The 14,623-nt window shown below is 48.5% G+C and overlaps 1 protein-coding gene across 1 annotated transcript in view; it reads left to right on the top strand.

Annotated features, from left to right (window-relative positions):
* The window catches only part of Hk2 (hexokinase 2), a 49,226-nt gene that overhangs the window by 17,105 nt on the left and 17,498 nt on the right, over positions 1-14,623 (top strand). The window contains exons 3-5 of the mRNA XM_021188778.2: positions 8,850-8,998; positions 13,345-13,464; positions 14,194-14,289. Of these exons, the coding sequence (XP_021044437.1) occupies positions 8,850-8,998; positions 13,345-13,464; positions 14,194-14,289 (365 nt within the window). The remainder of the gene's footprint in view (positions 1-8,849; positions 8,999-13,344; positions 13,465-14,193; positions 14,290-14,623) is intronic.

The following is a 14,623-nucleotide window of genomic DNA, read 5'->3' as shown; positions in this document are numbered from 1 at the left end:
AAGAGTCTCCTGAAGTGGGGAGAGGGGACCCCGTGAGTTCTGCTGTGCCCTCTAGAATGGCTCATTTACCGTCCTCTGTCCCATTCTGACTGGAAGCCACATCACATCTATGTTTCAGTGTGATATTCTGGTAAATGTATCAACTTCTGAAGGGCAGCCTGTTATCTCGCTAAGTATGCACCTCAAATGTTGAAAAAGTGCATTGTGGGAGCCCTGGGCACCTAACTACCTAGTAAGCTTAAAAGATTTATTTATGTTTTTATGTGTGAGTATGTTTTTGCTTGCATGCCTATATGCTGTGTGTATCTAGGAGCCCTGAGAGGTCAGAAGAGGGCGTTGGGTTCACTTGAACTGGAGTTACAGACTGTGAGCCACACAGTGGGTACTGAGAATCGAACCTGAGTCCTCTATAAATAAGAGCAGTAAGACCTTGTAATTGCTGAGCCACATCTAGCTCCAATTCATTTACTTAAAACTTGTTTACATTTTGAGGTATATGTTTATGTTTATTTTCTTGTGTGTGTATGTGTGTACTTCAATGAATCTGGAGGCCAACTTGCTGGAGTAGCTCCTTCCTTCTACCATGTGAGTCCTGGGAGGTAGAACTCAGCTTGTCCGGTTTCGCAGCAAGTACATTTCCTCAGGCTCCTCACCAGCCCCTAAAAAGAGATTTTTATCCTCCTTTTTTAAAATATGAAGCTTGGATGGTCAAATAATTTGCCCAAGTTCACACAACTGATGATAGGCTGAGTCAGGAGCTAAACATGAATCTGCCAAAATCACCAGGTGTGCGAGTGTGAGCATGTGCATGCCTACGGCTGTGTGTGCGTGCAGCTCTGGGTGGTATAGGTTGTGTGACAGACAGGTGACAAGCGGTGTGTATGACAGTTCGACTCTACACCTTCTAAGTTCCCATATTCCCAGCAGTGTTTACAGTGCCTCCATCCTGGAAATGTACCTTTGCCTGAAGGAGTCCTGCACGGCCCCTTACATACATGAGCATACTTAAGTACAGATCTCACAACATGATGAGTCAGGAGAAGACACTGGATACAAATGAAACTCCAAGCGTCCTTGCACTAGGTCATTGAAACAGAAACTAGACCGTGTGTATCAGACAACAGACAGTTCTGTGCTAAAGCCCTCTTAGGGTCTCAGTGGTAGACACCTACAGAACAGGAGAGTCAGTTTACAGAGAACAGTCCCCTAGCAAGCAGGCGGCGAGACTTCAACTTTGGGGCTGGTCCGAGCGAGCCAGTGCCCAGCCCTGAAGCACACCACCAACGGCATGTTTTATTTTCCACGTACCTCCCACACGACTAGCACAATGCCTTCATTCTTCTTTTGGGAACTCTGATTAGGTTTGATCCACAAAGTCCTCTCCTAGGTTCAGCCATCTGTGAGGCTGTGGTGTGCCAAGCTCCCGTGGCCTGCCTTTGAAGAGTGAGAATTGTCCTTAGGGAGATAAAGCTTACGCAGATGACACAATTAGAGCGTGATCCTGGGCCCTATAATGCAAGCATGAGGTGTGATAAAGGGAACCCAGCTCCATGATAGGCTGGCTGGTTGTGTGCAAGCTGCCAAAGTCCCTTATCTTGGTTGCTGTGTATTTTACCAACATCCATGCGGCGGAGGCCTGAGTGAACCGCAGCACACAAGCGAGTTAATAAGGGGGTTTATGATGTGCTGACGACCTAAGCCGAGATTGTACTGATGCCCTCTATAGTGGGCGGCATTTACGTATGTTGGGTCAGACACCTGAGTGTTGTTGTATTGATTTTTTTTTTTTTTTTTTTTAAAGATAAGAGCCTCACACAGCTCGTGCAGTCCCCAGAGGCCACTGGCAATAAATAATTCTGTAGGGCAGATACGGGCAGGCCCCTTTCTAGGGGCACAGGTTTGTTAAAGTGACAGTTCAGAAACTGAACATGGAAGTCTACTTGGTGAGCTGGAAGCACGTGGCTGTTTGCTGCTTCCGGCATTCGGTGGCCAGAAGGTCTGGGAGTCTTGTGAGTCAGCCCAGTACAATCCACTTGTCTAGTTTAGTTAAGCTTAAGATTTCTCCAGCGTCACCACTATTAGTCCCATTACCCCTGTACACTGAGTAATCCAGTGCAGGAAGATGACGCTCTTGTCTGGCCCTTGAACCCAGGCCCCTGCTGCTGTTTGGCTGGGCTGCAGCATCTCCTTGGCCCAAGACACATCCATCCCCTCCAGGTTACTCACGCACAATCCTATCTGCTTGGGAACCAGACAGTTCCCTCCCAGTGACAACTTTGACAATGACATTCACTAGGTGCCTGTAGCCCCATTGCATCAGCTCTATGCTGTAGCTGACTTTGACGTGACGTATTTTGGCAGCTATAAATTGCTGCCATGTTATATAGTTATGTCCAACTGACATGCTGACACTTAACTATGCTGTGAACTTACATGTATGCTGACCCTCTCTCCATCTAGAAGACTCACGCTAGCTAACTCCCGTTGCCTGTACCTGAAAGGTATTCTTGTAGATCAGAAATGACTCATACCATTCTCTTTCCTCCTGGGTCAGTCTGTTGCCGGGTGGCAATCAGAACAACTGTGGCGCTTTTAGGGGTCGTCTTCCATTCCCACTGCTGTAGCAGGGGATGACCTGATTCATGATGACATAATTTAGTTCTTTCCAATTTTCATTTTTGTGTGTTTATTTTTTAAGACTGAGTAGCCCTGGCTGGCCTGGAATGTGCTATGTAGATCAGGCTGCTACTGCCTCCCAAGTGCTAGGATTATAGCACATTCTACTACTCCTGTCCCTTCTATTTATTTATTTTTTAATAATTATGTATATGCTTAGAGTGTGAGTTTGAGCACATGAGGGCAGTGCTCTGGGAGGACACTAGAGGGCGCTGTTCCTGGAGCTGCAGTGAAAGGTAGCTGAGAGCTGTGCAGTGTGGATGCTGGGAACCAAACTCAGGTCCCCTGGAAGAGAGCAAGCAGTGCATGCCCTTAACCACTGTGCCTTCTAATAATCCCCAGGGGTGTTTTGTTTTGTTTTGTTTTGTTTTTTAAGTACACTGTAGCTGTCTTCAGACGCACCAGAAGAGGGCGTCAGATCTCATTACAGATGGTTGGAGGAGCCACCATGTGGTTGCTGGGATATGAACTCAGGACCTTCGGAAGAGCAGTCAGTGCTCTTAACCACTGAGCCGTCTCTCCAGTCCCTCAAAATAAATTTTAATCATACATTTTATACAACTGGCTGTAAAGTCTTTTACTAATGTGAAATAGTATATGCAAAGCAGAAAACACAAAGGTGTTGCCTTCTTCTTAGCGATATAACAAAAGGCCTGCCTGTTCGTTGCCCCAGAGCATTGACAAAGCGAGCAGGGCGGAGAGTCTAAACTGGCTGAAGGGCATTGTAAGTGGGCAAAGCTAGGGGCCTGGATGATCACCGGCTCTTTGGACTGTTAAGGTAGTAAGGCTCGCACCATACCCACTACTCTCGAGTAATCTCTGTACTCAGATGCTTGGGGGAAGGTGCTGAAACAGGAGGGTTGCTGTGAGTTTGAGGCCAACCTGGCCCAGAGAGTGAGGCCTCATCTCAAAAATCTAAAACCAAGGCAGATGGCTCAGTCCATCCGGGCAGCCCAGCTCACCAAACTGAGTTCGTTTCCTGAGGCCAGCACCATGGAGGGAAAAAACAGACACCCCCACAGCTGCCCTCTAAAGACCATATCCACACGACATAAGTAACTGTAAACCAAGCATCTCCTGAAGTGATCCCCACCTCAGTTTTCTATGGGCCCACCTCAGTGTTAACTCTAACTGAATGAAGTCTTAGGGCGCAGAATGAGAAGAAATAAAACTAGTGGCGAAGGCGCGGGAGGTGAGCTGTTATTTGGCCTCCCCTTAGCCCTTGCTCCAGACAGACCTTGCCTAGAACCATGGGAGCTCTGTGGGGTGCCCCTTATTTAGAAGGGGTTCCCAGACTCATCATTTGTAAATCATCTGTGTAATTATCTACAGTTGGGGCTGGAGCATGGCTCCTAAGCCCCAACGCTGACTCAGGAGGACACTTCCATTTCTCAACATACTTGCCTCAGAAGAATGGGCAAGGCAGCTTCAAAATACAAGGCCAATCACCTTTTTATTGCAAGACATTCGTAAGAGGGCTGGCCCAGCCTACTGCACTGATGGGAGGAGCAGGTGGTGATCTATTTTAATTAGTGGCAAGTACCTAATGGTTGAAAATAGAACCTGTTGGGACATTCAACTGGCCCCTGTCCCTCAAGCTTAAAAACCAAACAGAACAAAGTATGCACACACACACACACACACACACACACACACACACACACAGCCAAAAATCAAAAACACCCCAGCTGTCGCCAGGTACCAGATCTCGTAGAAGCTTTTAAACAACCCAGGAGTGATGAACTACCCCTGTCATGTTACCTCAGGTGACACTGACTACCATGTTTACATGGCTAACTGCCACTTAGTGCCCAGTCTTTCCCTGTGACAGGTGAGTTCCCAGGAGAAGTTGGAACTCTTTATCTCCCTGACCTTATGCATCTGATAACTCTTATCAGTAACTCTTTAACAGTAAGTGTGCTGCTGGTTGTGCGGAATGAGAAGTGAGTCTGCAAATGCACGGTTGGAGCGAGCAGCTTCGCCCTTCCCTGTCGGGCGACTTGATGAAGGGTACCACCACCCTCTGTCCCTCTGTCACCAGGATCTGAGCTGTAGACAGAAGTATTTTCTGATTTATTTTGTATGTATTATTTTATGTGTGTGGCTGTTTTTAAATGAAGAGCATCTTTCTTAGGCCTGAAAGTGTCCTGTAAGGTGGGTACAGAGGCTTGGTAAAGTTATAGGAGAGTGCCAGTTTATTCTGTGCCTATGCACACAGCCTGCATCGGCAAGCTTCTGCAGCAGACGCTACTGTGAAGAGGGCTGGGGATCCTGTCTTTGCTTTTCTTTCTTCTCACTGCTCTGTGGTTTCCAGGAATGGGAGCCACGGAGAGGAAGCTGTGGTCCCGCAGGCTTTAGAGTCAGGAGGCTTGGCGTCAGTCAAACTCTAGCTCTCTCTCACCCCTTTGTGACCCTAACCAAATGACTCAACTTTAGAGGGATCACTTCCTGACACCCAGCCCAGCTCGGGGGTGCTGTCACCTCCGGGTTTTTCACTCTTGGCATTGTAAGAGAAGAATTTCCCCTTTCAGGGCTTACAGCTTTCCAGCGCTTACTTATTGCTCAACAGAAAACTCCTTTGGCTAGCCAGCCCTGCATCTGAGTCTTCGCTGTGATCGAAGGTGCTGGACACCACTCCCGTCATATGTTAAAGGTTTTATTACATTCATTGTTTGGTGTGTGTGTGTGTGTCAGAGCAAATATGGAGACCCGGGGAAAACTGGCAGGAGTGTCTTTCCTTCTGTCATGTGGGTTCCAGGAATCAAACTCGGGTTGTCAGACAGGGTGGCAGTCACCTTTGCCCAGTTAGCTAACTCATCAGCTCTCATTTTATTTTTTTTTAAAAAAGCGAAAGTTAGGATCCAGTGATAACTGCACGGTTAACAGTAAGAAAAAGTCATGAGACGTGATCGTATAAAACCCAGTCAGACGTCTTATTTAATGAGTGACCCATTAGAGAACAGATTCAACACGAGGTGGTAAGTTGCTTCACATTCCACCTGTAGTTACTAAGAGGAGCAGTCTCTGTGAACCTACTGGGTTCTTTACCTGAAGTTTTTGATATATCCTTTTAAAAGTGTGTTTTATTGTGTATTATTTTTAAATTTATATTATTATTAATTTTGAAGTAGGGTCGCTCTGTAACTGACAGTCCCTGAATTCACCATTTAGACCAGGCTGTCCTGAAACTCACAGAGAATCTGCCTGCCACTTCCAATTTAAGGCACGTGCCACTAAGCCCAGCTTAAAAATGTACTTTTATTCCTTTGTGTGTGTGCCTGCATGTCAATGTAGTGCTTATGGGTTCTAGAAGAGGGTGTCTGCTCCCTTAGAACTGGGAGTTTAAGGTGAGGAGCAGCCTGGTGTGGGTGCTGGGAGCCCACCTCATTTTCTGTCTTAACCCAGAAGTAGGGTCTCTCTTCAACCCAGCTTGTATGATTTCTTAAGAAACTTCACTGGACTGAAACTCACTATGTGGTAAGACTGACTCCGGTCTCAGCCTTCTAACAGTGGGATTACAGGAGCATCGCCGAGCTGGGCTAAGACGCCTGCTCTTGGTGTGTTTTCTTGCATCAGAACCTTTCTCCTGCCCTACCCACAGATGCTTTTACCCTTCACAGTCACGGTCTGTCACATGCTTCCATGAATGCTATTCTGGGACTCTGGAATGTCTTGGAAGAAGCCCAGTGGAGGTAGGGCTTGAGCTATGACTAGTGGTAGCATGTAGATTCAGAGTGGCCAACAAGAGTCAGGAGAAGACCTTTCAGGCCAAGGGACGGTGACAACGAAGGATGACAAGGACGGTGGCACTTTACTGACGATGATCTGTGTGTTGTACATGCATGGGTAACTTAGTCTGTATTCCATCAGAACCTTGCAAGTGCCTTGGCAAGTTAGCATGATGAGCTGTGCGTTCTGCAGGTGAGGCAGCATACCTAGGGAGCCTGGTAAAGTGCCCAGGCCACCACTGAGCCAGAATTCGTGAGTCCTGGCCACCACGTGTAAAGTTTGTCACCTAACCCCTGCTCTGTGGGGAGTGGTCATGCAATAGAGAGAGATTAGGCCTCGAAGTTTCCCTCCCTTGTCCTGTGGGGTGGGTCATCATAGGAGTCACTGTCTCAGGGTCAGTCCTTTGGGGCTGTGAGGATGTGTGGGATATGTGCTGAGGAGTTAGGTGTATTCTGAAGGAGCGCATCCCAGTCCCTGCCAGCACTCTTATTATTTGCAGTCCCCTTCGGTCCACCAGAAAGTACAGCCGAACCACATTCCTGATGGACCGACCATGCTGGGCTGAGTCCAGCTGGGCTGGCCTTGGATGATAACCAGCCAGAGACAGTGCTGGCCACCTCCGTCCCTCATGGTCACTGATTCAGCGGATCGTGTGTGTCCCGGGCCTCAGAGTGCTGATGAAGCAACTCCCCCTTGATTTTCTCTTTCATCCCCCTGACAACCACCACATAGCATTTCCTAGAATCTGGATGAGGCCCCATGGCCAGTGGAGGTTCGGACCTCGAGTGTCTAGAAAAGTCATCCGAGGCCACGGAGAGTGGGTGGACAGTGTCCCTGAGTTGAGGCTGGCGTTGCTGTAGCAAGCCTTCAGTGACCAAGCATCTGGAGTGAGTAGTGGTGACTCCTTCAAAAGCCCAGTAGGGAGTGGAAAATTTGTATCTGCAGGAGGAATGCTAAGTCACCTGGCCTGATTGCAGAGGCCTTCCCTGGAAAGGCATCTATTGTCTCCCTTGCTGTTTGGGAGACTGGCCTGAATAGGTGTGAGACTGTGTTTGCTACGAGCCTGGTGCTTACAGTGTCTTTTTAGTTCTTGCTATAATTCTGGGTGATTCAAGAACATTACTCAATTCTCTCATGACAGTCCTGGGAAGTATGATGCTCCTGTTTCAAGAGATCAGAGGTCAAACCAAATTTTATGTGCCTGACGTAGAAGAGGCTCTAGGCAAGGCTCTCACATTCTTGACGTGGGTTTCAGATGAACGTTATTTAGACCAGCACTGCACCTGACCAAGTGTGTGGGGGTGAGCAGCCAGAAGAGCAAGCACTCACCCCATCGCAGCCTCTCCCAGCCCCCTTCTACCCCCTTCACCTTCTCTTAAGAGGAGAGGGCTCAGGCTGGAGAGCTGGCTCAGCGGTTAAGAGCACTGACTGCTCTTCCAGAGGTCCTGAGTTCAATTCCCAGCAACCACATGGTGGCTCACAACCATCTGTGATGTGATCTTGGCGCCCTCTTCTGGCATACAGGCATATATGCAGGCCGAACACTGTATACATAATAAATATTAAAAAAAAAAAAAAAAAAAAAAAAAAGAGGATAGGGTTCATTTCTAGGTAGAGGAGAGGGGACTCGCTAGTGTGCTGGTCAACCCTGAGCCTCTTGTCTGGTTGGGAGGATCAAAGTCATGTTCTGACTTAAAGGATTTCATCTGTGCCCAGGTCTCCTGGACCTCCCCTCCCCCATGTCCCTGAACACAGTGTCCAACCAACCTCAGTTGGTTGATGCCTACCCAAGTTTCTGCTTTGCATTGAAGAGACCGTGGCAGGGCTCCTCAGCACGTACTTTCTTTCTGTGACTCCCCACAGCCAGCTGTGTTACGATGAGCATCTGGGTGCTTCCCGTAGGTGCTTCCCATCCCATGCCTAGCTTCCTGGTAGGTTACAGCCTACAGGCCAATCTGATTGGTGGTGTTTTCTCAGTGGAGTTTTTTTCTTCCCAGATAACTCTAGTAGTTTTAGTCGTTGACAAGCCAAAAGCGACAGCTGAATGATGAAACTATCTCATGATTCATGAGAATTACAAAGTAATAAAAACATCTTATCATTGAGGAAGCCCGATATAAAGCTGGGTGTGATAGGACATACTGATAATCCTAGGACTCTGGAGGCAAGCCTGGGTTACATGGAGACTGTCTGAAAGAAAGAAAAAAAGAAAAAAAGAAAGAAAGGAAGGAAGGAAGGAAGGAAGAAAGAAAGAAAGAAAGAAAGAAAGAAAGAAAGAAAGAAAGAAAGAAAGAAAGAAAGAAGAAAGAAAATCCAGAAGAAGTGAGCCAGTTGCCCACCCTCACCCACCAGTGACTGGTACTGAAGTCTTAACTGCTTTTCATGAGGCAGTTTGATCTTGTCTTTCCCCAAATTGACAGTGGCCCTCCTTTGTCTGTCTACAGAACACGGCGAGTTCCTGGCTCTGGACCTTGGAGGAACCAACTTCCGTGTGCTCCGAGTAAGGGTGACAGACAATGGTCTCCAGAGGGTGGAGATGGAGAACCAGATCTACGCCATTCCCGAGGACATCATGCGGGGCAGTGGGACCCAGGTACAGCCTTGTTGTTATGGCCACTGAGTTACCAATGCCTATGGGACACCCTGCATCTTCTCCCACCACAGAAGGGCAGTCAATAGGACATCCTGGACACTGTTTCAGCTGTAAGGTTTCCCGTGGCGGGAGCCCTGACTATTCCTGCCATATTTTGTGCCCAGAGGGCACTTGGTAATAAAAGAAGTTTACATGCACATTGGATGGTTGGAAGAGGTGGGACCTCAACAGCCTATTTGACCTTTTCCCACAGATCAGATTCATCCTGGAAAAAAATGAGTTTTGATTGTGAGCTGAGCCAGCAAGGGGGATAGTATCAGATCCCTTGCTTGCCCTGAGGGTCAGCTTGCCTCCTTTAGGGGCTGGGTATCTGGGACTGTGGGCGTTTTAGTTCTCCCGAAGGTGTCTCATGGTCGTTGTGTGATGTCAGGAGGAGCACTGTAGAGGTACCGTGGTGGGGTGTTGGCATAAAAGGCTGGATCTTGTTTTGGGATGATCTCTCTGTATGATTCTGGGCTAAAGGGTGTCACTCAGAAACACCCCAGTCTGTTTGTAGAGGAGGGGGATAGGGTGCTAGTTAGGTCATGGGCTGAGAGGGGAGGAGCTGTGGTGACTGCCACACCTGGCAGGCTCGCTGGGGCCTGCTGCTCTCCACAGGAGCGTGCCTGGTCTTCAGATTGTCTTTCTGCTCTGTGTTGTACCTCAACGGTGTTGTTCCCCCTCGTGGAGAATGTGCTAGCCTTTTCTCCATGTTGCTTCTGTCTCATTCTGGGCCCTGCTCCCAGATGACAAATATTTGAGAACCAAGTAAGACAATGCCAAAAAAGCACACCAGAAATTTGGCTGTGGTTGTGAAGAACCACATTGCAATGTCTGAGCAATGTGCTGGGCAAATCTCCTGTCTCCATAGACCTCTTTCTTCTATAACCACAGGAAGGGCCCAGGCACCCCATTGTCCTGACAGCTTTCCCTGCAGAGCCTGGCCAGGGCTTGCCACTTGAGTTGACATTTGCAGTGTACCTGTCAACCTAGAAGGAGAATCTGTTTCAAACACTCAGGACCCCAAAAGTTCAAATTTACCTTGAAATCTCAGACTATCAGGGCCAGGTGCTCATCTGTAATCCTAGCATTTGAGAGGCTGAGCCTGGAGGATTGAGAGTTCAAGGCCAGCCTGGGCTATATTATAGTGTGACCTTGTTTCCAAATGAAAATCACACCTGTGAAAATAATTAAAATGTGACACCTAATAATAAAAACATCTCAAACCACCAGGATTAAAGAAAATCATTTCTATTCTTTTTATTTTTGCTACATTGAGAGAGAGAGTCTGTGTCTGTCTGTCTGTCTGTCTGTCTCTCTCTCTCTCTCTCTCTCTTTCTCTCTCTCTCGTGTGTGTGTGTGTGTGTGTGTGTGTGTGTGTGTGTGTCTGTGTGTAAAGGTCAGAGGATAATTTGTGGGAATCAATTCTCTCTACTATGTAGATTCTGGGGTTCACACACAGGTGGTCAGGGTTAGTGCTAAGTGTCATCTTACCAGCCCAGTTTTAAATATTTTATTTAAAAAGGGGAAGAAGTAGATTTTAAAAATGCAATTTCATTAGATCAAAAGCTAAATTATCACGCCTCAGACTTGCAAAGGTCCTTCAGGAGCTGTGGGCCTGGCCGGGGAGAACTCTATCTTCTGCTCACCAGTTTCTCAGAGAACTTGGTACCCCTTCCTCCTCGGCCTCCTGATGCTGGCCCCGGCGGGCGCCCGCACACCCTGCTGAGGTTTTTGAGGTCTATCTCAGGACAAGAGGAGTGAGTACATCCTCCTGTCAATAAGGAAAAGGAAATGTGTGGAGCACAGCGCCGGCAGGCTGATGCCCTTTGAGCCTTTTTATGGCAGGAAGGGGTTGACTTCTAGCATCTCATCCCCCAGCCTCAGATAGCAGGAAGAGAGGGTTGGTCGGTCCTCCAGTTCAGGGGAGCAGTTGTCTCCTCTTTTCCTTCTAGGAAGCGGGTAGGCTTTTGAACTTGCCACTTACTCAAAACCTTTTCTCAGTGGACTCGCCCTGTGTGAAACCATGAGTCACATGAAGCATGGGAAACTGAATGTGACCGATAGACTTGATATCAGGCTCTCAAGGAGTAGCCTAGGCTGGCTCAGCCTCCCTGGATGCAGGGACTTTTTTCTTACCTTCTGTGGAGAAGGCCGCTGGGAAGGAACAGAGGCCAGAGCTGGGGACTGGGAAGATATCTCTTGCTCCTCGCCTCAGATTAAGGTTCCCCCATGAACCCCATGACTGCTTGATGTTTATGTGCGTTGTTTCCTTTGGATAAAGATACGCACCCTAAAGACTGATACAGCTTAGTGGTAGAGAGCTCACATACCACGTGTAAGGCCTTGGGTTCAGTCCTCCGCACTGGGGAAAAAAGGGAAAGAATAAAGAAAAACTGGTGTATCTATGGATTGTTTAGTGCGCCCATATTTGTTTCAGAATGAGCAGAACTTGCCACTCTCTCCAGGAGCCCCATTTGTATGTTAAAATTCTGGGTAGCTCCAGGGAAGGTAGCCTGTCTCCACTGATGCCCGCGTGGTGACACGGTGTCTGTGCTCTTGCCTTGGACTGGAGGTTCAAAGTTCAGCATCAACTGTGGGTAACCTTGCCTGGGATGAGACAGATGGGCAGGATCCACGTGGGCGCTCAGCCAGCGCTGCCTCCTCCTACATTAAGCTGCCTTCCTTCCTGACTCTACCACCTGCCCATCTCCCAGACATCAGGGAGCCAGTGGGCCTGTTAGCCCCATCCCTTATTGTTGAGATCTGCTTCAGACTTGTCAAGAGCTTGCTGGGTCTCTAGAGGGGTGTATGAAGGCCTTAGGACAGCACAGAGCAGTCGGGCTTTCTCTCTAGGGGTTAAACTCAGGTTGCATGCTTGGCACCAAATGCCAACCCTCTGAGCCATGTCTCTGGCCCTTTGCTCCTTTCTGGGAAGGAACACGCTTGTTTGTCTTCTGTTCCTCTGCTCCTTCTTCCTTGCCTTTTCCATCTTGCCACTTGGCCCTCTTTCCTCGGACTCTGTTTACCCTCTCCATATATACCACATGCCCTGCCCTCTGTCTCTCAACATCTGGAGAGCTAAGCTTCTCTTTGAGGGTGCGGAGTAGGTGACAGAGGACGGCTCAGTTGGTGGGCTCTGACTTGACTGGAAGCCTGAGTTATCAGGAGTGCACCCCTCTGCAAGCTGAGGTGGCTCTGTTGGTCCTGCAACCATTGCCCTGTCTTTCCTTTTGAAACTGGACGTCAAAAGTAGACCGCGGAGATGACTTGCTAGTTAAAAGCAGTTGATGTTTTATTAAGGGACAAGAGTTGGTATACCAGGACCCAGATCAAGCGACTCACAACACAATGGAGAACTAATAACTGCAGTTCTCCATGGCCATGAGTGTGACCGCATGCATACACATGTGCACACACACACACAAATTAAAAAAAAAAAAAAAAGAAAGACAAACAACAAACCAAAAAATAATTTCCTTGAATTGCCTTCAGGGAATTTTTTTTTCTTTTACAGAGGAAAAATGGAAAGGTTTGGTTGAGTTGGTTCATAGAGCGCCAAGGGAAGGAATCCTGTCAGTCCCCATCAAGAGTCAGGGGTGCCAGATGGGCTTCTATTCGGCAGGATAAGCTGGGCTAACATGACGGCCAGCAGAGGATGCTCTGTTCTCTGATGTACAAGAACTCTGTGATAACCACGACGCCCCCCTGACTTAGGGGGTTCTTTTGAGCAAGATTAATTTAAAAGTCGTAAGTGAAAGATGCCCTCTAATGAGCACTAATTAGCATTGTGCCTTTGTACACATTGCGTGACTGAGCCCAGATGTCATTTTGAGTGACAGTCCCGATGTTTCTTTTTCAACGGGAGAGCAAAAGATGACATAAGTTCTACCAGCTCATCTTTATATGTCACTTGTTTCTGTAACAGAAGTAACACTAGAAAGGGGGCTTTTATTTTGGCTCACAGCTGGAGGGTGTATAGTCTGTCATGGAAGGAAGAGGACAGACATGGCAGCAGGAGCCTGAGGTGCTGGTCATGATTGTGTCCACAGTCGGGAAGCAGAGAGATGTATGGATCCTGGTGCTCGGCTCAGTTAGCCTCCTTTTTAATCAGGCCATGGCTCCAGCCTGTGGAAGGCTGCCACAGATACGTGGGGAGATCTTCCCACTGCCACACAAGCATGCTTAGAGGTTTGTTTTCTAGGTCGCGTTAGGCTGTGTCGCGTTGGCGGTCGATAGAACCTATCACCCCGAGTCTGTCTCCCGTTCTCCTGCCGTCCTGCTCACCTTTCTCTTTGTGCCCGTAGCTGTTTGACCACATTGCCGAATGCCTGGCCAACTTCATGGACAAGCTACAGATCAAAGAGAAGAAGCTCCCGCTGGGCTTCACCTTCTCGTTCCCCTGCCACCAGACGAAACTGGATGAGGTATGGCGGGTCGAGATGCTTTCTCGGAAGGGGACTCCTGAGCCACCTGCAGCTGTGGTGGCAGTGGCGATGAGGGGGTTTTGCATATGAGCTTTCAGTACTGAGACTGGGAAGCTGTGTGTATGCGTTATGTGTAGGTGTGGAGGGTGGTGATGGAGTAGGAGAGGCTGTGGTGTTCTGCCCTGCCCCCAGGCAGTGCTGTTCTGTTCCCCTCCCCCACATACTTTGTGGTATCCTGTCCACATTAGCAGGAGTGAGAAATTAAGGTCTTCTTTGATCTAAAGTGCTATGAGAAAGACCCATGGGTGAAAGAAAGATCCCCAAGAAGCTGGGGCTGTGCTCATGTGGTAGGGTGCCTGCCTAGTGCACGCAGAGCCTTGGGTGCTGTCTCTAGCACAACATAAACTGGCCACAGTAGTAGCTACTGAAATCCCTGCCCTCAGGGGGTAGAGGCAGGAAGATCAGAAATACAAGGCTGTATATACTATTTACTGCTTCTTTCCACTTCTTGGGCAGGGAATCACAGTAAAACTCATGCATGAGCTTTCCTGTCCTGGTGTTTGGGCGGGGTCGGGGAGCGGAGTCTCCTCCCTCCTTCCTGGGCTAGTTAGGGGACAATGTACAAATTTAACCCCGACTTTAGGCCTGAGGTAGAGGGCTCTGCTGAGGAGTAGTTGGAATGTTGCTGTCGCAGCTGTGGGAAATAATTATCTTTTGGCCCTATTCTAGAGTTTCTTGGTCTCATGGACTAAGGGGTTCAAGTCCAGTGGCGTGGAAGGCAGAGATGTGGTAGATCTGATCCGGAAGGCCATCCAGCGCAGAGGGGTGAGTAAGGGGTGGGAGCTCAGGGTCCCCAGGCTGCCTGAGATCCTTCCCTGTCTGTCTTTGGATTCTATAGGACATGGTCTTGTAGAGCTTAAGGATATGTATTCAGTATCCCTGCCATGTTGGCCTGTGATTTTTGTATGTGATCAGACACCTTTGGGGATTTGAGATTTGCTTGATGGACAGTAACTTTGGCCTTGGTGCAGGAAACACCCCTCAGTCCTTAACCTCAGGATTCTCCTTGTCAAGTAGGGATGTTGGCATGATTGACATGAGTGGGGAATGAAGCAGGAGATGGCAGGCTAGGTCTGTCGGTTGTGGGGGGGGGGGGGGG

Source organism: Mus pahari, chromosome 2, assembly GCF_900095145.1.
Source record: "Mus pahari chromosome 2, PAHARI_EIJ_v1.1, whole genome shotgun sequence".
NCBI lineage: Eukaryota > Metazoa > Chordata > Mammalia > Rodentia > Muridae > Mus > Mus pahari.
The sequence above is the reverse complement of the archived record's forward strand: the minus strand, read 5'-3'. Positions and strand labels throughout refer to the sequence as shown.